Genomic DNA, 25,974 nt, shown 5'->3' with positions numbered 1-25,974 from the left:
CAGCTCCTTGATGTCGTCATGAATGGGTAGAAGAGGGGTCCAGTTGCAACCTGTGAAGCTCTAGTGAACTACATGCCTAAGAGGGTTAAGGCAGTGCTAGAAAATAATGATGGCAAAACAAAATATTGACACTTTGGGCCCAATTTGGAAATTTTTTCTTAGGGGTGTACTCACTTTTGTTGCCAGCAGTTTAGACATTAATGGCTGTGTGTCGAGTTATTTTGAGGGGACAGTAAATTTACACTGTTATACAAGCTATACACTGACTACTTGACATTGTATCAAAGTGTCATTTATTCAGTGTTGTCGCATGGAAAGATATAATGAAATATTTGAAGAAATGTTAGGGGTGTACTCACTTTTGTGAGATACTGTATATATATATATATATATATATATATATATATATATGATTTTATATATATATATATATATATATATTATGATTTTATGCTCATATATAAATATCAATATATCCAGCAAACAGTATTTGCAGTAAAAACTGCAAATTTCTCAAGAGCGCTTCACACCACATATATAATAAATAACACACAATAAAATGGCAAATTCTCCTCAGAGATTTCTCTTTTCCTTTTATATGCACAGATAAGTTTTAGTAAGTTTCTAATTAGGTACCTGTACTGTATTAGTCAGCCTGACAGTTGAATGGATAGATGACAGTGAAGGGTCCAGTGTGCTAATACGAGGATAAGCCTTCATCTGTCTTCATCGTTCCTCTTCAGTTTGAACACTGTTTACAGAGGCAAGTCTGTGCTGTTGTGGCGAGTCTTTCTGGAAGTCCCATCATCCCTCGGCAGAGCTTTCTGCAGGTTGGACATGGCAGCGGTCTTCTTTAGGTCAATGACTGCGTAGCATTCGCTGCGCCGGGGTGCCTGCGGGCCACATTTTTTGGGTGGTAGGCGCTGGTGCTGTGGCTGGCTCTGGGCACCCCCGCCACCCCCGAGGGCTTGGCAGGGAGGTTCTCCCTCAAGGTCCACCTGGATGTAATTCAGCTGCCGCGACGGGGGCATGTGGCCGTGTTCACAGCCTCCGACCCCTGACCTCGATCGACGGCGGATGTCAAAGCTAAATATGCCCCCCCCCCTGTCCGGCTGACATGATCGCGGGTGCGGGGGACAGACGTGTCGCAGCCGGGGCGGCTGCACCTGCTCTGTGTTGACATAGTTCTGCAGGGCGTCTCTGTGGATGCCTCTGCTGTCCTGGTGGTACCCGTTGGGCGTCCCGGGACCTTCTGAGAACTCGTACTCCTCAAAGTCTTCCTCCTCTTCCTCATATTCCTCCTCGTCCTGCTCGTCGTCTTCCTCTTCCTGTTCGTGGTCCCGCTGAGGAGAGCTGTACTCCCAGACAGGAGGCAGCGAGGGCAGGTTCTCATAGTTGAGTAGAGCCGTCCGACGGTGACCTCCGCCCATGCCCCTCTCGCAGGCGTAGCTCTGCGGGGGTAAGGATGCCGGGCCGTGGGCATGCGGGTGCAGGAGGGAGTGGGAGTGACTGTCCCCGGTGCTGCTGCTGCTGCTTGAACCCACCGACTGGGACACGCTGCTGGGACTCAGCCGCTGCTTCCTGCCGCTCCTCAGGCCGTTGATGTTCTCGTAGGTCAGCTCGCCACCTTGGCAGCTGTCGGGGTGCTCCAGGCCCGGGTGCCGGTGTGTGTGGTGATGGAAATGGTGATACGGGTGAGAGTTGCAAAGGTGCATGGAGGGCTCGTCCCCTTCCGTCTCTGAGCCTGTTGCACCCTCTACTGGCTGAAGGTTGAGAGGATTGTGCCCGTGCCGCTCCCTCTCTCGTTCCCTCTCTCTCTCCCTATCCCGCTCTCTCTCCAGCAGATGGCGCTGTGCCGGAGTGGGGCCCAGCATGAACTTGACCTCCTGTGAGGACGGCTGTAGGAATACCTGAGGATCGTTTCGCTCCTCCAGGGGACAGCAGCGCAGGTTTGGCTGCAGGTTCCCTTGGCCCCCGACAGGCATAGCCCCTCGTGTCGTTTCCGGGAAAGTGCTGGGCCGCACCTCGGGTAACGAGTGCACACAGTGACGCATAGAGAGATCCCCCTCCATACTAACAGTATTTACATAGGTGTGGGTCTGTTGGGGGACATTAAAACTGGGTCAGACTGTGAATTAGCACAGATACAGAGGACTATATGGATAAGATATGGGTCTTACCTGGTCTTCCAAACCCATTATGCTATGTCCATGATCGTCAGCAATAGAGGGTTGGGAGGATTCACCTCTGATTGGATAACCAGGGTATCCATTGGGAAAAGCCTGGATAGGGAACCCTGGAGCTGGAAAACATTTAATAAATTGTTTTAATACAATATAAAGAGACAGATAAGCATGCCTAACCCAGAGAAACAGTGTCATGAATAGCATCAAGCTTTAAAAGGGAAAAAAGCAAACATATTTCTAATCAAGATAAGTTGTCATCCAACTGTGTTGTATTCCCCTTTAGATTTTAGAAAGTATTTCTTGCAAAGATAAAAATGTGTACATCTAAAAGGGTCTTTCTTGTTAATGATGTCTAAACTATTCTATAGACATTTGACTGCTCCATGAGATACTGTTGAGATTGTAGCATGCGAGGGGTTTTTCGCTTATTTATTGAAAACTTAATTACCTAACAAAGATACTTCTAATGTTGGTGTTATTTGTTTATCATAATTTAAACTACACAAAAAAGTTATGTTTTTTTTAAATGTTTTTATTCAGGTCCCAAAAATCTGGTGGGGCACGTTTATGTGGGCATGGCGCCACTGCACAGGTGGCAACGAGCCGCTAAGCAAAGTGCTGGCTGTACCAACGACGGAGAAGCTCAAAAAGCCAACCCTGTGATTAGTGAACAATAACATGCTCTGCCTCCTGAGCCACGGTCGCCAAATAAAACCTAGCCAGACTAAGTACTGCTAGTAGTATGGGACTTGTTTTGATGGAACATTTGCATGTGAAGAGGTTGAAAATTAATTGGCTATATCCCCACCAAAAACAGCACACAAAACTATTAAAGATATGTCACCTATGTGACGTTAGTTTTAGTTGCCTATTGCTAACCGTCACTGATGCGACACCCCCTACATGTGTCTTTGTGCGTGGGTGGGTGCAAGTGTGTAGCTAGATTTCTTTTATATACAGACTAAAAGCTAGAAACTGTTGGTGCTGCGGCTGCACACACATGTGCACACTTTCTGTTTTTCCCTACTGAGAGGGAGCTTAAAAATGCAGCAAGGAAGAGGAGGAGTTTTCCAACGGAAATGGTCGGCAGGCCTATCTTAACTGTCTACATCCGGTAAGCCAGACTAAATAAAACCTGATTTACGAATCATTTAAATGAGTGAGCTGCTCCCCATAATATCTCAATGTGCAAATTTTGTCACACGAAAACCTTTAACAAGGACATTAGGGATGTAATAGTAACTCTTCTCACCCAGCTCCAGCCATATGAAAACGTCTATGGCTGCAGGCTGACAAATAAACATCTTAAATCTTGTGTCTCAGCTCTACTTGGTATTATTTGGATACCATTGTTCCTGTGACTCATTACATTCAATTTAACATGTCTATTAAAAGCTGACAAATTGAGCTAAATGTTATGCTATATTGCTGCATGCAAGTTCTACAATTAATCTATAGTGTATAATAAGCAGGACTACTGCTTGTGTGTGTGTGTGTGTGTGTGTGTGTGTGTTGTGTGACTCACTGTTGGGAGTCTGTGGCGTGCGAGACATTTCCATCTCTGGTGTGTGACCACTGCGACTCATCATCATCGACTCCTCCACCACGTTGATGCTGTTACATTGCATCAGCTCCTGAAGCAAATTGAAGATCTCTTCTGCCCGGGAACACTTGAATGCAAATATTCCTGATCACACAAGCAAAATAAAACATTGTTACAGATAACTCAATGAAAGAAAAAATTGTTACATTAAATGCACATAACACACCATTATCAATAAATGGTCATCTGAAATTTCGGGCCATAGGTTTACAAAGTTACGTTTTTTCCTTCTACCTCCAATATAAAAAGGTCCCTTTGCATCTTTTATTTCTTCAGTAAATCAGTTAAAACTGGCAAACTAAGTATTATTGTTACAAGCACATATGGGATGCCTCTTGTGGGTGAACACGAGTGACATGTCTGAAGTCAGACCTCATGGAATTTGTATCGGAAACGTTGATCATGCAACCAGATCACATATGATTGGCTGTGATCAGTTGGGGTCCACATGTTGGACCTCAATCAATCATAGCTTTCACAACTCGGTGACTTGTAGTTTAGTTTCACTTGACCTGACTTCACTTCCAACAACAAACATTTACATATGTGCCCATGCTTTTGGAAAGAATGTGAAGGAGGCTTTTTTGCCTTTGTCCATTGCTTCATGTGAACGACCAAGAGTGCAACACAATGAATGTCTCCAAGCGGGGAATCCCTGAAAATGTGCCCTGTTGTCCCTGTGTTTCAACGAGAATCGAACTGGGTCGGGGCCAGTGTCGGACTGATATTGTGTGTAGTCTGAAAACACGTAAGCCTTTTTTCACAGGAGTAATTTTGACTTGTATATGAAGGCGAAGCACAGTAATTAATATCATTAAGTTTCCACTATCATTCTCATCATCACGACTCTGCAACATGTGTTACTGAAAGTGTTGCTAACCCTGGCCGGTCTGACAGCGGCGACCACTCTCGAAGGAAAACAGGTTAGAGTCGTAGCCGTAGCGACGCAGGCAGAGGTACGGCCACCGGATCGCGTCCCTCTTTCGTGTGTGAAGTATGAGCTCAGTCTGGGTGAGCTCCATGATCCCGGAGCCCAGCTCATTGCCCTCATCATCCACATTGGTGACCTGTGACGGGTAGAAAAAAATTTGGGTTATTGCAATACACTTTTAAATTTCCTTCATTTCAGCATAACGGCACACAGAAGCAAACCACACACAGATGATTACTTTGGGATTATTATTGACCTTAAATTTGGTGAGATGGTTGTCTCGGATGGGATCTCTGTACAGACAGCTCCAACAGCTCCCCATAGCTTCAGCAGGCCAGCTGAAACCTGTCACGGGAATGAATACTATCAATAATTTTTTTCTCCAAATAAGACAAAACAAAACTGTTAGGGGCAACAGACACACACAAATGTCTTACTCAGTCCAGGCCATCAGTGTAAAGGGATTCACGTCTCAATCCCAGGATCTTCGACTGGGTATCGTCGTCACAAGCCAGTTAGTGGGTTGGTCTGACATCTTCAGGAGGAGCATGATGTTCTCCCCCCTGAAACCGTGGAAATACATTCAGGTTTAGATAAATGTTTTAGTTGATGGATTAAGATTAGTTTAAATCATGATTAGCAAATATTGAACATTGACATTCTAAGCGACAAAGTTACAGTGATCGTTTTTAAGCTTCTACCTATCTGTCAACACTATGAAATATATTGTATGTGTAACATAATAATTGACTAAATATCTTAATTTGCTGAAGCTTGTGAGGTTTTGATCGGCCATGACAAAACCAATCCACATCAAATCCAGTTTCTTTGACCATTTTATTCTCATATGGTCTGGACTGCAGGCTTCGCCAAAATCCCAAAATAAGCCTATGGCATACCGATTTTAAACTTCTCGTAAAGCTAGCCATATACTGGAAATCCTAAACTAAACCACATTGTAATGCGATGTGAATATTACATTCTGGAGTGGATGAAAAAGAACAAAACACTGGATTGTCAGACACACAAAACAATTTGACACATCTGGGATTTCCGTTCTAGACAATGAATGACACACTTTCACTTGAAACTGAACAGGTAGCCTACACATCCGCACCAGTGCTTGTCCGGGCATTTCAGATCAACACCGCCGCATTATGTGTGCTCTAACCTGCCTCCACATCTGACTGGAGATGCCTGGCTGGACTCCACACACACACACACCCACACACACACCAACACACACACCAACACACACACACACACACACACACACACACACACACACACACACACACACACACACACACACACACACACACACACACACACACACACACACACACACACACACACACACACACACACACACACACACACACACACACACACACACACACACACACACACACACACACACACACACACACACACACACACACACACACACACACACACCTTTAGTCAACGCAAAGCAGAGCAAAGCGAACGCTAGCACTTCATCACACAGACAGTGATTGAAATGGGCTTTCCCCCCTCTCCATCTGGCAGCAACAAAAAAATCACAGCATCTCTCTCTCTCTCTCTCTCAATTAGCCAAGCCGACGCAGAGCCTTCACTAAACTAGCCGACAGCGAGGCTTCATCTGCCCCCGTCAATGTGCAGGGACTCCGGGCACAGCCACGCTATAGCCTACCGTGAAAGCAGCACGCTCACACTAAAATGCACAACGACACGGTTCAATGAGCATTTGTTGTCATTGGTGTGAGGATATACAATAGCATGATGAACACATAGCAGGCAACGGGTTAAGTGGAGAACGACAGCGATGGTTTTGCTACTCACATGTCTGGCACGGATTTTTTTTATGAGCCCTAATGCGAGATCAGCATTGAGACTGCGAGCAGTTATCGGCTGCTGCTGGTGGTGCTGGTGGTTGTACAGCAAACATACGCCAATAAAAGATGCAGTGAGAGACGTGAAAATGTTGTTATTTTTTCTCCCTTCCTCCTCCTATTACGCCCCCCTACTGCAGCACGGGCCTCTGCCTGTATGACATTTCCCAAGCAGCTGGGGTGAGAGTTCACCGCCAGACAACGAGGCTGGAAGAGCCGACAAGAAGGTAGAGAAACGCTGGAGGACCGAGCAGGAAAGGTATGTGGGCCTGCCTGATGGAGGCAAAAAACTAAATCAAGCCATATCTCTATAGGACCATGTTCTACCACTACTGTAAATGTTGAGTGTGTGTCTTTTAAAGGTGAAGTAAGCGGTTTATTTATGTTAAAGGTTAAGTAGGGTTTTTTTTTTTATGTTAAAGGTTTATTTGTTAATATAGGCTAGGTGTAAAATCGCTCTTTATTCATACAGTGATCACTTACATAATGTGCGCGTTTCATAAAGCCAATCTCTCAGTCAGCTGATTTGCATGTAATCGGCAAATAAGCTTATTGGAGTATCCCGAAATGTTCATCCAATCAGAAGAGAGAACGCTACAAACCGACACCTGTCTTACTCCACTATGGACTATAGACACTCCATGGTCTCACTGCCGGTGCACGCCAGAGCAACAAATAGGTGAATGTGAATGCGCCTACAATGGCGGAGCAGGTAAAAATCCTTCCCGATGTCTGTTTTGATGGTTTTTATTTTTGGTAATGGTGTATGCCAAGATGGAATCCTATCTCCTTTTCTTTTTAATGTGTATATGAACGAATTGTCACAGCAGTTGAATGCATGCGATACAGGATGTGTGATTGGCAATAGTCTCATTAATCACCTTATGCATGCAGATGATTTGGTTATATCTTGCCCATATAGTGCTGGCTTACAACAACTTTTGAAGGTTTGTTCCCAATACGGTGTGGATTTTGATATTCGATATAATGCAAATAAAAGCAATATTATGATTGTCAGAGGCAAAGAAGACAGGAAATTGGTATTTCCTGATTTCTTTTTATCTGGTACTGCTCTTAAAGTATGTGATGATGTGAAGTATTTAGGCCACCATTTTGTTAAAGAGGACCTATGATACTTTTCGACTTTTATGACCTATAAACGTTGTTATAATGATTTATAGTCATGTTTAACCATTCTAGAGTATCAAATAATTACGTACATGCATTTCGACGTATTCCCTGCTGAACGTCTGGGGTGGCTATGCAGAGCACTAAAAACTATGGCAGCCGGTCGAGCCGAACTTGTTCAAATTTCCGGGTTTTCTCTGTCATGCTCGGGTCGTTTCTGTCATGTTTCCATGTATGGTAATGCTGCCGCTCAGGCAAGCTCCGGCTGCATGCCCCCACCTTCCTGGAAATTTCCTGAAATTTCCCGCTACTGGAAGGAAGGTAACCAATCACAACGGAGTGGGGTTTGCAGCAGGGGGGGAGGGGCGGAGAAGCTCAAAGCAGTGTGTAGAGAGAGACTGCTGTGCTGGCTAGGGTAAGAGGAAGAGTGTCCCGAAAATCTACATAGTTTTTTGTGATGTGATTCGTGTCAGGTTGCTCTATAGCAGTTTTTAACAAGAAATTAAGACCAGAAAAGTAGTATAATAGGAGATCTTTAATGATTTGTCAGATGATAAAGACATCAAAAGACAGTGTCGTAAGATGTATGGTCAAGCCAATATGCTTGCACGTAAATTTAACATGTGTTCTACTGCTGTAAAGGTCGCGCTATTTAGAGCATTCTGTACCCCGGTATATACTGCCTATTTGTGGCGTGCTTACAGAAAAAGCAATATGAAAAAACTAACTGTGGCGTATAATGACGGAATGCGGATGCTTCTCAGAATACCGAGATGGTCTAGTCAGTGCCAGTCAAATGTTTGTAAATGTTGGTGTGCCTACCTGTCATGCTTTAATTAGGAATTTGATGTATCATTTTATGTGTAGGTTGACAGCATCTGAAAACAGTAATTCAGGCATTGGTCAAGCCTGGGCTTAGCTCTGTCAGGTTCTCATCAACACTCTGGAGACATTGGAGGGCATCTTTGTATACTGCAAGTGTTGTATGCTGATCTGTTATTTTATTTGTCTTTTTAATCTGTATGCATTGGTGTGCTTATTGTTGTTATTTATGTATTGAGTCTATTTTTTATACATTGTACTATGGATCTTCATGTGTCCTGAATAAAATCATATATATATATCATGTTTTATCACACTTATGGATTTGAGATGATGCTAGATAACTTGCTGCTTGAAGACCGCAGTGCATTAATGTGGTGACGTAGGGACGAGTGAGGGGACTGCTAACTGCAGTAACTGACAGGAAGTTAGCTAAAAGAACCATTCCGCTTACAGCACCTTTAATATAAGTGTTAACTCGCTCTTTATTCATACAGTCATCACTTACAGAATGTGCGCGTTTCATAAAGCCGATCTCTCAGTCAGCTGCTCTGCATGTAATCGTCAAATAAACTTTTCGGGGGATCCCAAAATGAATATCAAATCACAAGAGAGAACGCTACAAACCGAAACCCGTCTCACTCATGGTCTCACTGCCGGTGCACGCCAGAGCGACTCGGGTGAATGTTTCTGCGCCTACAATGGCGGAGCAGGTAAAAATCCTTCCCAATGTCTGTTTTGATGGTTTTTATCATGTTTTATCACACTTATGGATCTGAGATGACGCTAGATAACTCGCTGCTTGAAGACCGCAGTGCATTAATGTGGTGACGTAGGGACGAGCGAGGGGACTGCTAACTGCAGTAACTGACAGGAAGTTAGCTAAAAGAACCATTCCGCTTACAGCACCTTTAAGTTAATTATTTTTCATACATTACAGATTAATATTGAAGACATTACAACCAAGAAGGAACACATGCATTTAGTAATCAAAAAAGTGTTCAACAAACCAGAATATGTTTTTTTTTCTAAGTAGCCACCTTTTTCTTTAATGACAGATAGCCTACGCACAATCTTGGCATGATCTCAATCAGCTTCATGAGGTAGCCACCTGAAATGGTTTTCCAACAGTCTTGAAGGAGTTCCCAGAGGCGCTGAGCACTTGTTGGCTGTTTTTCCTTCACTTTGCATCCCAACTCATCCCAAACCATTTCAATTTGGGTTTAGGTCAGGTGATGATGTGGTAGCCATTCTGGTCAAATGTGCCTTGAATTCTGAATAAATCACCAACAGTGTCACCAGCAAAGCACTCCCATAACATCAAACCATGCACCTCATGCATTCTTCACGATGGGAACCACACATGTAGAAACCATCCACTCACCTTTTCTGCGTCTCACAAAGGCATGGTGGGTGGAACCAGAAATCTCAAATTTGGACTTAATGGTCAAATGTGGTCTAATGTCCATTCCTGGTGTTTCTTGGCCCACATTCAAAGTTCTTGAAACGGATTGACTGACCTTCATGTCTTAATTTAATGATGGATTGTTGTTTCTCTTTACTTAGTTGAATGGTTCTTGCCATAATATGGATTAGAACAGCAATCAAATAGGGCTAATCACTATAGAGAGTATTGTACCAACCGTATCTCTGCACAAAACAACTGGTAAGTTTAACACTTTTGTTTACATAATTCCATATGTGTTCCTTCATAGTTTGGACGTTTTAAATATTAATCTACAAGGTAGAACAAATAATAATAAAGAAAAACCATTGAATGAGATGGTGTGTCCAAACTTTTGACTGGTACTGTATATTAAATATATTCTGTACAATACCTAGGTTTCAAAACAACAATTGTTTTTCATATTGGGTTGTGCCAGACTAGTTAGGCCTACTGTAGCCTATGTTTTATGCTATATATTATTGTCCTCAGGCATAGGCCTAAACCACAAATTAAATGGCCAAAAGAAAACTTTCTGTTGCAAACTAGAAACTTTCTAGTGTGCACCAGATAGTTTTGCATGCGCACTATAGAAACTATGGTTATCTCTTGCGCACCAGAAACTTTCTAGTGCATGTCACTTTAGGGTCAAAGTCTCTTTTTCCTTGCTAACTGGCTGTTAAATGTTTTTTTTAAAATCTGAGTTCTAAGACATAACAACTAGTTTGTAAGCAAATTGTGGTCCAATTTTACGGAGACCCTCAAGACAAGTATCCTGTGTGCATACAATTCTTTACTTACAAGGTAAAAAAACAAAACAAAACAAAAAAAACTTTGGGGACTTTAGGGGCACCATATTTATACAACTATTTGCACGAAGTTTGATGTGGACAGCCACCAGGCACACACACTGAGGAAACATTATATTTCCTGCAGTTACGTTTTTTAAAGAGGACCTATTATACTACTTTTCTGGTCTTAATTTCTTGTTTTACACTGCTATAGAGCAACCTGACACGAATCACATCACAAAAAACTATGTAGATTTTCGGGAAGCTCTTTCTCTTATTTTGGCGATCCAGCACGTCCTGTCAACACTTGAGTGTGTGTGCTTCGGCAATCTCCGCTCCCTCCGCCTGTGCATCGGCCATCTCCGCTACCCTCCCCCCCCCCCCCCCCCCTCTTGCAAACCCCACTCCGTTGTGATTGGTTACCTTCCTTCCGGAACACTTTCAGTGGCGGGAAGCGCGAGCATGGACCTATAACAGGCCCCCAGGATGCTGGAGTAGGGTCCAGCTGCAGCCCCGGAGACAAGTTACCCTGGCGTGACAACGACACCCAGGCGTGACGGAAGTAACTGTGGTGTGACGGACGTGATTTTTGACTATTTAGCTTCCATGACATGTCTGCTATGTCACTCATTTGCCCTAACCCTAACCACCCAGCTATGATGCCTGAACCTAATCCTCAAAACAATATAGGCCTAAATAACCGAAATTTAGTAGCCTATCGGTCTGCGGTCTTTTTTATTGTTTGACGTGACGTACTCAAGATTGCCGCCACCGTCAATGTTCTATCTATATTCTAACCTCTCCCTGTCCCCTTGCCCTAACCCTAACCACCCAACTGTGATGCCTGAACCTAATCGCCAAAACAATATAAATAACACAAACTTAGTATCGGTCTGCTATCTTGTTATTGTTTGACGTTGTTTACAACTTAGAAGTTTATGACGTTGCAAAAATAAAATCTACAGGTAACGTCCGTCACACCACAGTTACTTCCGTCACGCCTGGGTGTCGTTGTCACGCCAGGGTGCTTGTCTCCGGGGCTGCAGCTGGATACTATTGGGATGCTGCCTTCTCCTCCGAGCAGCCAGCATGGACATGTGGCCAACCCATTGGTATTGCATGGTAAGGGGTGGAGCTTATTTTCATGCGGCCCGTAGGCAGATGTCCCTGTCCACACAGTACAAGTGGCGAACAAGATTGTGTCTCTGCACATTTTTTCTGGATATCAATCATAGGCTCATACTTATCTTTAGACCATATACTATTAAAATGTAAGTTTTCTCATTTCAAAACGCCACCTCAAGCGTTTTATTAGCCCAACGGCTTTTAACGGCTTTCAGTTTGTTTTCGCCAGGCTAGATGCTACAGAACGAGACACCCGCCTCCAGTCCGCTACGCTTGCCGCCCTCTTTCTTGATAGGTCCATAATGCCGCTACGTCCATGCTACGTCATGCTTTGGGCCGTATGGAATTTCCGGATTATGCTTCCTTGTTGCTTCTCTGCGCCTATGAGCAGCTTTCATAGGAATGAATGGGCGCCATGTTTCAATACGGTGTCCATTTCTTTATATGTCCATGACCTATAAGGGCGCGAGGCAGACGCGAACAGGGAAGTGACAGCATTACCATACATGGAAACATCCGCGTGGTCACGTCACAAATTTTTATGCGACGTCACGAATTATGAAAGGGTAGACCGCTTTGAAGACGTGACTTCTCGACTGGCTAGAATAGTGTTTAGTGCTCTGCACAGACACCCCAGACGGTCAGCAGGGAATACGTCGAAATGCATGTAAGTCATTATTTGATACTTTAGTATGGTTAAGCATGACTATGAATCATCATAACGTTTATAGGTCATAAAAGTCAAAAAGCATCATAGGTCCTCTTTAAAGGATTTTTCAGTAAATACAAAAGATAACACAATATTTTTTAAGTATTTGATTAACTTGATTATTTACGCTTTTGAAAAACCATATCAGACATTCCTAATTGGAGGGGATCTTTATACAGATCTTTTTTACTTTGACACTAACAGTCATAATAGGTTATAGGCTGTCTGTTACTTTCTGGGATTATATTCGTAATTAAATAATTTTTTGTAATGATTTTTTGCATGAAAGTCAAAGTAAATGCGGCCATTTGTATTTTGGGAAATATATAATTTTCAGCTGCATAAGGCTCTACTGCAGGGCTATTCAATTAGTTTTGAATGGGGGCCGGTTGGTGGAAATGATCCAAAATGAGGGGCCAGAAAAAAATGCCTAAAATTTATGAGCATCACATCAATAGCTACATATACTGTAAAACACTACAACGACATAGGAGTGCATATATTGTCTTTATTTTATCAAATAGAGTTCACCAGCTTATCAAAAAAAAAATCCCTATTTGATTAACATAGGCTGCCTGTTGTTTAAGTGTTTAACAATCTTATCAGTTCAGGAAAACACAATAGGTTAACTCTTCAACAGCTTATCAAAATACATAGAAATAAATGTACTCTAAGTGCAACAGTTTATCAAAATACATAGAAATAAATGTACTCTAAGTGCAACAGCTTATCAAAATACAGGTAGACCTAGGTTTACTAAAGATACGAACACACTGCACTCCGCGGCGGTTGGCCGCGCGAATCGCAGGTTCCGTGCCGCGTGATCATATTGGGTCATATTGTGTCCGCCGCCCGACCAGAGTCAATGACGGATTACCGCATGGGCAAAGTGGGCACATGTCCAGGGCCCTGGCCAATAGGGGGGCCCTTGATTTTTTTTTTTTTGTAATTAAAAAAAGTGACGGGGGTTTCCCTCCCCCCTGGGAATGGGTTGTAAAAAGTCGGGTCGTTTTATAACGTGTCAGGGGCACGAATCGGCACAGCGATCGACCTACAGTGGCTTTTCTGCTGTGGCAGTTGTAGTGAGGAGAGTTTGCCAAGTGCGCCGTGCTTTTACGCACCAACACTGCTTCCGTAACGTTCAGATTTTATAGATTGCATCAAAGCCCTTAGGACAATAAGAATGAGATCGCTTTTTTTAACCGATGTCCATGCTTAGGTGGTGATTATATTAACTGTGTCGTCTGTGTCACTTTACAGATCGGCATGTGAGATTGGGGATTGGGGTATCCAGGCTCGGGACATGCAATCGGATCGCGGAGCCTGTCACCCGCCTGTCCCCTCGACACCAGTTAACGTGCAGGAATACCCTGTGATCAATTAGTCTTAAACCACAGTGTGTCTGCACGGCGGCTCACACTGGCACGGTCTCACTTTGAACGACACCAACACAGCGTTTCACCGGGTGACGCGCTGCTTCGCTCAGACATTGAGTGTAGGCTCCGAGGGGGGCAAGGGTGGGCCAAAAAGCAGGCGCAGAGATCTTACAAAGGCAAAAAATTCTGCTCGCGCGCTTAGCGCGCGCTCGCATCTTCGGTGTCTCTGCCCTAATCTAACTGTCTAGTAGGCTCAGGCGCAAAGAGTCTCTTTCTCTTGCGCAGCACCAGAGAGCTTTTATAGAATTGTATTTCGCTCTCTCTCTCTTTCTCTCTCTAGGCTGCGCGCTGCATTATAATGTGTGTGATTGTGGATTGCACTGTGTGCTAGTGCGTGTATTTGCGTGTTGGTAGGGGTCCATGGCAGGTTTGTGTCCAGGGCCCGTGGTCATGTTAATCCGTCCTTGACCAGAGTAGCCTTCTCTACTCTGGGGATATGCTGCCGCTGGTGCTAACCGGTGCTGAGAGCACCAGTCTGCTGTGCTGATGGTGCTTTACCCAAGCTAACCGGTGCTAACTTGGTTCATAAAGCAAAACTGATAGCTGCACACAGCAGGCAACAGACACAGAGGCTATTCACAGAACTTATGGAAGCAAACTGTGACTATTATGTTTTCATCCATCTTAATTTCCTCTGTCAGTCATCCCGAAGCGAGTGACGTCGGGAGGAGCTCAACGCTGATTGGCTATCGCGGCCGGCGGCGAAAAGTTCAATATTTTCAACTCCTGCGGCGGCCGCACCGCCCTATTCGCGCCGCCCTGGCCGCGCCGCGTGAACCGCTCGCCGCCTGCCGCCCATTCGCGCGGTGACGCTCGAAATACATTTACTTTCTATGTAAACTCACCGCGCGGCGGTGTGCAGTGTGTTGGCACCTTAAGAGTGCAACAGCTTATCAAAAAACATATAAACGTAGGCTACTCTAAGTGCCACACCTTACAGTGTTTCCCCCAAAAAATGTGTTTGTCAAGGGGTCACTGTCCAGGGTCATGGGAGGCGCGGCGCAGGAAACCAAAGTTTTTATTGCATCAAAGTCAAGGCACATGCTTTTAAGTGAACATTATTTCCCCCTATTACAAGATAGTTACATATGGTGCAACACAAATTTTAAATCAACATCACCTATAGCCTACAGCATGGTGGAAATCCAATTAAAGAATAAAACTCCCTGAAAATGCAGAACATAATAGGCTACAATAAACGGTATAATAATTGGTTTACCATTGTTTAAAAAAACATTATGTACAAGTTTATCTTTTGATTTTTATTTCCATAAGGACAAGTAGCATTGACCAGTGCCACATACGTATCACAACATTTATAGCCTAACCTAATGAGCCTTCACAATATACCAGGGGTTCTCAAACTTTTGATAGCTGAGGGCCAATTTAGGAACCCAACATTGGACCGAGGGCTGCCGAAGGAAAAAAAATTAAAAAACTGAAATAATTTCAATGGCCAGCGTCTTTGCGTCTTTACAGTTTACATGTATTGGTCAGCATCCAATACTGTGTAATTAACACATTTAAAGTAATAAATGAAGGGCTAGGTCTCATTTCAACATTGGGGAACACACATTAAAAGCAGGGGTCTGGGGGTTGTCCCCCAGAAAAATTTGAGGTTTGAACACTTCATTTTGTGCATTTTGGTTAATTTTTATGCAGTAATTTGTGTCTTCTGTATTTATTTATGGTGGAAATGTTAAGGAAAAGACAACTCGCTCCCATTGACACACATCTAATGGAATATAAATCAAGGCACTGAGGAATTCTGTATTGCATTCAAATATTTATTCTACTTTATTGTTCAAAACTTTCTACACATTGAAAACGTATCACCAGTGTTTTTTTGTAGGACTCACTACTCATGATGCAGCAGCAGTGTTAACTATTATGACACTATACATTGGAAATAAACAGGGTGGGCTATCAGCTGTCAACTAGGCAGATAGTTCCATGGCTATCAGCAGCTAGCTAACGTTAGTTTGTTAGCTAAACTTTAGGCAAAAGAGTTAGAAACCAGATAATGTTAGCATCCATCCTTAGACACTTGACCTAATCTAATTCACCTTGAATGTGAGAAAGTGCATCGTATTGGGCTTGACAAGCTCACTATATAACAACTTACATTGGGACCACTACACTGCCTGCTGCACTGCGGGAGGCTGACCAGCCGTCTGCAACGAGAGGCAGAGGCCAGCCGAACTTCGCAAGTTTAATAAGTGGGGAATGAATACAAACAATTAGGAGGGATATTTAAGTGTTTCGACCCCTGTACTGTTTTTGCTGTTACGGGGGACGCATCCCCTCCGTGCGTTTAAAAAAAAAAAAAATTCATAATTCAATGCGGGCCGCCATTGGCCCGCGGGCCGCACTTTGAGAACCACTGCAATATACGCTCAATAAAAATGTATAAAATCAGTGTAAAACACTAAAATCCATCAAAAGCACAGCATCATTCATAATTGCATGACAAATGCGTCTTTATAAGCTGTTTCATCTCAAATTTAAAATGACCTCATTCATAATCCAGTTTTAGGCTTCTGTGGGTTACTTATGCTACTACTAGTTCCACAAATTGATCCCGTAAGGGACATTAAAGGAGGACTTACGAAAAGTCACCACGTTTTACTGAGCCTGAAACACTTACAAAACCCTGTAGTAGGCTATTAAAATGATCAAGTCTCTTTAAAAAATGGCAGTTCATATTGCCTAGCCTACTTTATTGCATTCCTATCCAAATTTGTATTTCATTGATTGTGTCTCTAATGAGTCTAATGTAGTTTTTGAAACCGTGCAAACCTTTTAAAGCATGTTTGTCAAGTTTAACTAGACAGAGACACCTTTTTATCTTGTAGAAGAAACTGTTACCAAACACCACCGTGGAGAAGGAAAAAGGGGACAGGAACTATCTTGCACTGTTTCGTGATCTTTGCTGCCGCCTATGCATTGATGCATTCACGTCTGTTCACGTATCAAGCGCTTCAGGTCCATGATACAGCGGTGTGTAGCCTATTTTGTAAGATTTTGTAGCCAAAGCAACGAGGAAATATGTAATAGCTGGCCAAGCAGGAAGTAGGAGGGCGCTTTAGTTGTTTGTGTGACCTTTGGACTTTATTGACTCGCTATAGTGTTATAAAACATACGTGGGTCAATATCACTATAAAGTGCCTTTGGTGTCCTCATCAGAATCACTCAGTCATCATGAAAATGTAGCAGAATAATGAAACTCTGAGGTCTTATTATAAATGGCCAAACATTTACACACATATCAGTACAATGATAAGTCTCTTGAAATGTGTTTCCTTCATTTTATACCATTTTTTTTAATTGGATGTATGTGATTTTGGCATGTCCCACACACTGCTCTGCTTACTACAGTGTCTGTAATAAGTGGTTAAATGATACTAAATCAAAATTTTTTTTACATGGTTGTTTTGTCCACAACAAGTTATTTGATAAAGTGAGTAATTTTGATTATGTATATTCTATTTTCATAATCATATTAAACGTTTTGCATGTGTCCCTGAAATTGCTGTCCACCCTGTCATTATGGGGTAACTGCCCCTTTAAGAACCGCTCTGATGTCATCAGGGGCGTTACTACCACCATTTTGTCTTTCTTCAGTGGAGGCTGAAACAGTGGCTAGTTGCAGAGTAAGTATTTATACTTTTATTTCGTAATTTTCATCATATTATGTGTGTAGTTGGATGTTGTCAAGCTTAACATGTCCACTCTGTCATAGTGAAATATCAATTAATATAAAAACCTTTCAGAAATTTGAAATATATTTGTTAAACGGTACACAGTCACCTTGCTAACTGAATCATCTTGCTAACTGAAGGTCCACCATGTGCTCATTAAATGCTAACATTAGCCAAAAATGTCCACCCTGTCATTGTCCACCCTGTCATCAAGCCTTCCATGACAGGGTGGACATGGTTCGTGACAGGGTGGACATGCGCATAGTTTACGCCACATGCTGATAATGTTACACATATTACAACTATTACACACATAAAAGAGTGGACAATATGGACTTTTTTGGCAATATCGGTATTGGCAAGCCTAGTTTGATAAGGCAAGCCTAGTTTACCTGGACCGCCAAACCCTCTGGGGTTGACAGAAGCGGCAAATCCAAATCACGTGAGCAACACGCAGCCTCAGTGAGTCTCCGTTTCAATTTATGGGAAGGTTCGGCCTTCAAACTATATACCAGTTTTAAATTGTGTTGATAGGCCAAGTAAAACTGGACTTACGATAAATAATGTACGCTTTTCGTGAATATTGCCGTCACGTTTGGTGCATTTGGTGCAGGAAGAAACGGTAAAAACAGGCTTTTCTCACGAAAGTGTTTGCAAGCAGGAAGTGCTTGCAAGCAAAAAACACCTGAAATCCCCTTATTATATGGCAAAGCACATGATTTGGTTGCTGAGGAACAGGGGGAAGTTGTGGGAGGGACGGCGGCAAAAGAGTGACAGCGACAATGACTGTGATAGAGCGATAGAGATAGCGAATTTTGAGAGTTGAGAGATTTGTGATATTTAGCGTGTTTGGAGTGTATAGTTAGTGTGTTATGTAATGTGTAGTGTGTAGTGTAGTCATTTTTTTGGTTTGTGTGTCAAAACAATGAGGGTTAGGGTTAAATCAAAAGTAGTCAAAAACAGCCAATTATAAGCTGGACCAGTGTGTAAGGGAACATTTTGATTTGTCTTTTTCAAGGAATGAGCTCAAAAGGAGCTGAGATAGCAAGGAGATATAGGGAACGTCGTGATGCTGACCCAGACAGAAGAAGAAAGTACCTTGCGAAAGAGAGGGACAAATGGAAGAAAGACAGAGAGACTGGAAAGAAGAAGGGTGTCAATGAGCTCAGTGAGAGAGAGAAAAGGGCAAAAAGAAAGAAATGGAGAGAGAGAAAAAGTCAAGCTAGAGCAAGAAACAGGGCCAGTGCTTTGCTGCAGTCAGAGACACCACCCAACTCCCCTGCAGCTCCTGAAAATCAGCCTGAGCCAGGGCCCTCCAGGTTAGATCATTGGAAGTTTAGCTGATGAGACTTATTAGAAAGTTTGGATTTATTTGAAGGACAATTATCAACTGTTTATGTCCCCATAAAATTACACATTGATAGCTAACTCACTAAACTCTAACAAAAATCCTTACAAATATTTTGTGTTTCAGGCAACGGCGTCAAGGGGAAAGCATTCGAAGGAGTTCGAAGAGGAAACTGAAAAAACAGATCAAAATATTGGAGGCACAGCTCGCAAAAGAGAAAACTAAAACTGAGAAATATAAGAAGAGGTTCCATAGGACCAAGAAAGAAAGTGCGTCCAAATCACCACGTGCAAAAGTCAAGGCTTTGTTGGGACGTCAAAAAGTGAATTCACCCATCAAAAGAGCTCTTCTTTTCCATACATCCCTGATTGAAGATATTAGAAGTAAATATGAAAATGCAAAAACAAACAGAGAGAAGCAGTTGATTGCAAAAGTGGTCAGTGGAAACATTCTGAATAAGTACAAGCTCCAAAAGCATGCCCAGACTTATTTTGGCTACTCTAAGAAGAGAGCAAAGTATCCTGTGGATCTCACCTACCATGGGAGGAGGTGCGTCAGTCGAAATGAGATTAGGAAGAAAGTTACATCATTTTTTCTTCGAGATGATGTTAGTCGAATGACGACTGGCCGCAAACAAACAGTCACGCGGCTGAAGAAGAAGATGCAGAAGAGGTTGCTTACCGATACAATGAAGAACTTGCATAGGAGGTTTCTCTCTGAGCACATTGGCCACATGTCATACACCTCCTTTTGCCGTCTCAGACCCTTTTGGGTGGTAACCCCCTCTTCCTCTGACCGTGACACATGTCTCTGCAAAAAACATGAGAACTTGCAATTCATGGCCAATGCCTTGCAGAGCCAAGGGTTGCTGTCCTCAAGAAACATTGAGGAAATGTCTGAAGTAACCATGTGCGACCCGAAAGCCAAGGTCTGTGCTTACGGTGAGTGCAGTAAATGCCTCCTAACTTGTCACCCGATGCTGAAAACTCCTGGGGAAGGGAACATTCGTTTATCTCAGTGGATGACAGAGAAAATCACAAAGGATGAGAAGGTGTCAACAATCACAGTGAAAAGGGAGATAACAACAAAGGAGCATGACCTTAACACAGATTTCCAGGAGAGGCTTCTCCATTTTAGGCGCCATGTCTTCAACATTAAATGGCAGTTTGATGCCTACAGGGAGCTCAGGAGGAGCCTGAAGCACAATGAGTCCCTCTTGCATATAGATTTTAGCGAAAATTACTCATGCAAGTACAGCGAAGAAATACAATCTGTGCATTTTGGAGGCTCACATCAGCAGGCCAGTCTGCACACTGGAGTGCTTTACACCGCTGGTGAACAAGCGCCACACACCTTTTGCTCCATATCACCCTCCAGAAGACACGACCCTGTGGCCATCTGGGCCCACCTTGATCCAGTGCTGAAGGTAGTGAGAGAACGACACCCTCAAGTCAGCATACTTCATTTTTTCAGCGACGGGCCTGCAACGCAGTATCGACAAAAGGGAAATTTCTTCTACCTCTCAACGGAACCCTACAAGTATGGCTTCAAAGAAATAACATGGAATTTTTTTGAGGCTAGTCATGGGAAGGGGGCACCAGACGGTGTGGGTGGGGCCCTCAAGAGGTCAGCAGACCGGATTGTGGCCCATGGAGGAGACATCCCTGATGCCCAGAGCTTGTATGAAAAGCTGAAAAGCCTGGACACATCTGTCGAGCTGTTCTTCGTCCCAGAGAGGGATATTGAATCAAAGACTGAGGTAAAAACTATAATCCATTATCCAATGCAACCCATAGTCCTTCTGTCCCGGTTTCTCTCCCATCCAGATTACAGACTAGTTTTGTCAAATCTGATCTTTTCATGTGTTGTGGTTAAGTTAAATGTATTAATGTTTGATTTTCCACCCCCTCACTATAGGTACCTGCAATAGCTGCCATAAAAGGCACTATGAGAATCCACCAAGCTATCAGTCTGACACCCGGCCAGATGAAATACCGAGACATTTCATGTCTGTGTAAAAGGGAGGAAGGTGTTTTGGACTGCCCCTGCTTTAACCTTCAAGAGGTCACTCTAGCTGATGTTCCTGTTTCATCTGAGTCCCCAGCATGTGGAAAGACACCAGATAACCCTAGGAGACCAGAAATGATTGAGGCAAAGCACATTGGCGAGTGGTGCGTCGTAAATTACGACAATGAAGCATACCCAGGTTTCATCATGGATGCAGAAGGGCACAGTGTGAAAGTAAAGTGTATGCACCGCAATGGCATAAACAAGTTCCACTGGCCAAGTCTCCGGGAGGACATCTGTTGGTACCATGACGGGCAGGTACTTTGCCTAATACCAGAACCACAGGCTCTGAACAAGCGCTCTGTACAGATTGAAGCGTCTGCTTGGAAGTATGTGGAACAGCAACTGCAGAATTAAGCCACATATCTGCAGAAAGGGAGAGACTGTTTGGTGTGTGATCCCTCTGTAACATGCGTTTTTTTTTTTAAATCAACCATTCTCCACTTTTTCTTCTTGTTCTACAGTTGAATGTTTGACTTTTACTGTGCAGAATGATGTACAAAGTTTAACACATTTTAAGTTTAGTTTACATGGGAAAAGGACCTCTGACATTTTTTTTATACATCACTTACTTTAGAATTATTGCATTTATGAGGCCATTCGATGACTTTTCACAACGTGTCCACCCTGTCATGTCCAAGGTCCACCCTGTCATGTCATTGTCCACCCTGTGATGTTCATGTTTTATGAAAATAAACCAAATATTTTCACAAGTTAGTGAAACCTTTTGTATGATTCCTTTTTAAACAAATTAGCCCCAAATAGTATTGTTTGAAAGTTTGACCAGATATCCTTGTTGTTAGATTTTATTTAGAAAAGAAAGTGCAACTCTCGCAGATTTTATAGAGAAACAAATAGTTTGCCATAATTTCATTGTTATCCTAATACTTTTCCCATTAACTAAAATATATTGTTGAGAAAGGGACTAAATGGCTTTCTGAAAATGTACATTTTATAATCATTATGTAATTACAATGTATTTACTCTACTTTGAATTTGTCCACGACAGGGTGGACATATTTTGCTGTTTGCATGGACATTGTCTGCTTGCAGTTAATTAATAAAAAATGTTGGAGCTTGACCAACATGCATTTCTAACAGCATAACATCTACTTAATACAATGAATATGAAGTTCAATGGAAAATCTCAGCTTTTTATTTTGGAAATGGGGAAGTCTCAAAGGCACCTTATGGTGATATTGACTCACGTAGATTCTAAAATTCTCCACCGACCGTCTGTCCTCACTTGACTTTTCCTGACTTCCAATCGTTGCCGTTGCGACGTCAGAGTGTTTGCCTCAGGGAGTGGACTGACACTGACCTCTCCGATAAGATAGCCCTGCCCGACTCACTTATATCACAATACAGCAGCGTGAGACTGAGCCCTTGTCTGTGGGTGTGTAGCATTTTAATCCGACAAGACCACATACACACAGTAGGCTACTGTACCTGCAGTGCAGAGGAGCTGACAACTGAGTGACGGGTACGTATGTTAAACATCTTGTTATCACCTAGCTATAAAATATTGGTGTCCTTAAACGGTAGCCTAAATTTAAGCTAAAGATACTTTGACCGGGTCCTTTTTGACCGTAAGTGGTCTAGGGTCCTTTAACAAGTGCGTCCTAATGTCTTCAATAAACACAGAAAAGACGGAGGTTTTTTTCTGGTTGAATTCAGTCGTTTTATGATGTAGACCGCCAGTCGCGTGACTTTTTTTGTTTGCCAAACCACACCTGTTTACATATATTTTTCAAACCTTAATATTTGACATTTGCGTTTTAAAAATTTTAGAAGCCTACATAAATTTTGTCCACATTCTGCTTCAAGGAACACGAACTGGATCAGACAGTTAACAGCACGATGTGCACTTAGATTAAGCGGCAAACTCGAGCGGTTTGAAGTTGAAGTAGCTCCCATGCTGTAGTGTAGCCTAGGTAATAATGATAGAAACTGGAGTAGGCCTAGCATAGATTTTAACTTTCCTTAGGTGGCCTACCTTTCTCAAATAAAGACCAGACCAAAGCCAGATATTATTTTTTGATTGTCTAAAGCAATATTTTCGTAACAACTGGAGTAGCCTGTAATTTCTTTAAGATAAAGATAAAGCCACAGAGAATTAGCACCGGACTCTGCAGCTCTTCTTCTCAGCTCTGTGAAGCCTGTTTTCCAGCTCATTGTTTTGAATTTCTGACCCCTGAATTGGTTGACATTATCTAAAATGTGAGGTTTGGTGCCCAGATCCAGTAGAGTGTCCTGCTCTTATCTAGATCATGTGGCTGCCAATGCTTGGAATGACGGCCCTGCCACATGTGGGAGGACTCTATGGCGGTTACGTCACACGCAAAGAGGTGAAGTCCTGGTACCCGACCCTGCAGAAACCATCATGGCGTCCGCCAAATGCAGCTTTCCCTGTGGTGTGGACCTGTCTGTATACAGGAATGGGGTAAGCGTCAGTGTGACTGGGTCTTGCGGCCATTTATTCTCTGCTGTGCAGCCTTCTAATCTACATTTTCCATGCAGATATGGCTCCTACCTGGTGTGGAAAGAGCTGGGAGGTTTCACTCAGGATGCAGTCGTTCCCCTGGGACTTTACGGGCTGCAGCTAGCTCTGAACTGGGCCTGGACTCCTATATTCTTTGGTGCACACAAACTGAAATGGGTAAGTTTTGTAATTATTATTACGCAAAATGCACACGTTTGTTTATGATTTTTCTACATTAATATGGGTCCCTGCTGCGACTAAATACTCCAAAAGTATGAGAAAAAAACACCCTCTCCCTTTTTCTCCACCTTTCTGAAACCTGTGTTCAAAAACCATAAGTCAGATTTCTCTCCCCTTATGACATCATAAAGGGAGAAGTCACGCCCCCTTCTCCAACCTGACTTAGCACTACCTCCACCTGTGATTAGCACACCCCCAGATACCCCTGAATCAAACTGGCAGTTAGATTCAAGGCCAATCGGAGCAGACTAGCTATTGACAGAGAGACAGGCTCTGAAATGGAGCGATTCAGACAGAGGCTGAAAAGAGGAGATTCAGCAATGGCACTGTAAAAAAAATGAGTTTGTAGTATACACCCAAATGACAATTTTGGACCAGAAAATTATCATATGTGACCTTTAATATATATGTGTTTATTATTATTTTAATTCAGAGACCAAATGGGAATATTATGGGGGATGCAGCAAGACGGTATCCATTATCAATGTCCATTTAACACCCTCTCTCCTGTCTCCTGTCCAAAAGGCACTCATCGAGATCATGTTTCTCACGGGGACAGTTGGAGCTACCATGGTGTCTTGGTATTCCATCAACCGCACTGCCACTCTGCTGATGGCGCCCTACTTGTCCTGGCTGTGCCTCGCCACTGCTCTCAACTACTGCGTATGGAGGGACAACCCTGAGGAAAAAGAAGAGTAGGAGACAGTTCTGTGGACTTATTGAAAACAAAACTTTAATTCAAAATCATTTATATTTAAATCTCCATCTCTGAAAGTCTACATTAAAAAATTGTACATGTTTTAAATTGAAGTGAATGAGAATCACCTTGTTGAAACGATTTCTTGGTGTGTTCTTCATGTAGTGTTAAACAGCATGTTTTTTTAATATTTTTTATAAAGAATGTCAAGTGTGCATTTATGATGAAGAATGTTTTCTTGTAGTTACTGCTTAAACTCAATAAAAAATTACAATTGTTCTGAGTACATTTATTCAGTCACAGCAGGTTACCCAATCCACATCCTGTCCGGGCTTCATATCACATGATATAGCAAGGGGACATGAACAGATTTTAAATTGATAAGAGAGCACTGGTATTGGATCGGTTGTCGGTATCAGCAAATATTCTGAGTAAATGTAGTGGAATTAGTATCAGGAATGATACATTTGAATCAATTATTTCCCAAAATTTGTGCAAGAGTTGAATACATATGTTGAAGGCTGAGAGATAATGTCATCCGAGGATTTTTTTGTTGTCTTTGCAGTACAATATATCTTGTACAAGTACATAAAGAGAATCTAGGTACATAGACCAGAAACACTAGGCTAAGGTTGCACTATCCACTGATTGTCTTCTTACAAAAGAAACTGTTAAACAAGATAAACAGTGATAGACTAGAATTATAGCACAACTGTGCCAGGTGTGGGGGATTTTTCCTTGTTTAGGCTAGTTTTTAATATTACACTTATTGCCAGTCTTTTGTGTCTAATTCTTAGACAAAAGTTCAGCTTGGCCTCCTGTTAGAGGACACTTTGAGGTCTATACAACAGATAAAGTCTCATCTCCTTTGGATACTGAGGTTGTTATCATTCACCGTGTTTAGCCCAGACCCAAAACATTGATATGCTTGGAGCCAAGCATGTCAGTGGCACCCTTGGTTATTGCAGAGAGTAGGCCTATGTGCTGAGGACAGACATGATTTCAGGCCCGGTTCCAGAACAGAATTCCTTAGTTTACATATGAGATTACAGGGGGTGCACCAGTACTATACTAAAACCAGCTACCCAGCTTCAGTTCAGACTTCGCTTTTTACACAGGCCTTTCTACCAGTAGGTAGACAAGCACTTCTGGGCAGTGGCGGAGCCAGAACATTTTCATTGGGGTGGCCAGGATGGGGCCAGTGATACTTTTTGGGTGACAAGCACAAGGGCTTAGGTTTCGCTTCACCATAAGTGGGGGTCTGGGGGTACTCGAACATACCATTTTGTGCATTCGGGTGAATTTTTCTGTACTTTTTATTTTGCAATGCACCCTCATGCACCCCCGTAGAACAGGGCCTGCATGATTT

The 25,974-nt window shown here is 42.8% G+C and overlaps 3 protein-coding genes across 4 annotated transcripts; 2 read left to right on the top strand and 1 right to left on the bottom strand.

The window, feature by feature from the left end:
- Positions 1-662: 662 nt before the first annotated feature.
- Positions 663-6,714, bottom strand: frs3 (fibroblast growth factor receptor substrate 3). The gene is made up of 7 exons (XM_080026080.1): positions 6,566-6,714; positions 5,158-5,283; positions 4,977-5,065; positions 4,670-4,856; positions 3,712-3,873; positions 2,181-2,302; positions 663-2,099 (listed from the first exon to the last, which is right to left on the bottom strand). Exons 3-7 carry the CDS (start codon positions 5,040-5,042, stop codon positions 756-758), a joined length of 1,881 nt encoding a protein of 626 aa, XP_079882206.1. The 5' UTR covers positions 5,043-5,065; positions 5,158-5,283; positions 6,566-6,714; the 3' UTR covers positions 663-755.
- A 10,358-nt stretch (positions 6,715-17,072) lies between these two features.
- Positions 17,073-24,860, top strand: tspo (translocator protein). 2 transcript variants are annotated; one of them, XM_080026097.1, is made up of 5 exons: positions 17,073-17,217; positions 22,399-22,669; positions 23,454-23,629; positions 23,707-23,845; positions 24,434-24,860. In XM_080026097.1, exons 3-5 carry the CDS (start codon positions 23,457-23,459, stop codon positions 24,605-24,607), a joined length of 486 nt encoding a protein of 161 aa, XP_079882223.1. In that variant the 5' UTR covers positions 17,073-17,217; positions 22,399-22,669; positions 23,454-23,456; the 3' UTR covers positions 24,608-24,860. The 2 variants fall into 2 exon arrangements, with proteins under 2 accessions (XP_079882223.1, XP_079882224.1); XM_080026098.1 differs by having other exon boundaries at positions 23,425-23,629.
- On the top strand, positions 17,707-22,386 carry LOC307249393 (uncharacterized protein). Its single transcript, XM_080026083.1, has 3 exons — positions 17,707-17,723; positions 19,246-20,878; positions 21,037-22,386. The coding sequence occupies exons 2-3, from the start codon at positions 19,736-19,738 to the stop codon at positions 21,541-21,543; spliced, it is 1,650 nt and encodes a 549-aa protein (XP_079882209.1). The 5' UTR covers positions 17,707-17,723; positions 19,246-19,735; the 3' UTR covers positions 21,544-22,386.
- Positions 24,861-25,974: the final 1,114 nt, after the last annotated feature.

The sequence above is a fragment of the Ammodytes marinus genome (assembly GCF_949987685.1).
Source record: "Ammodytes marinus genome assembly, chromosome: 4".
In the NCBI taxonomy this organism is placed as follows: domain Eukaryota; kingdom Metazoa; phylum Chordata; class Actinopteri; order Uranoscopiformes; family Ammodytidae; genus Ammodytes; species Ammodytes marinus.
Note: the sequence above shows the minus strand (reverse complement) of the source record. Positions and strands in the feature narration are given on the sequence as shown.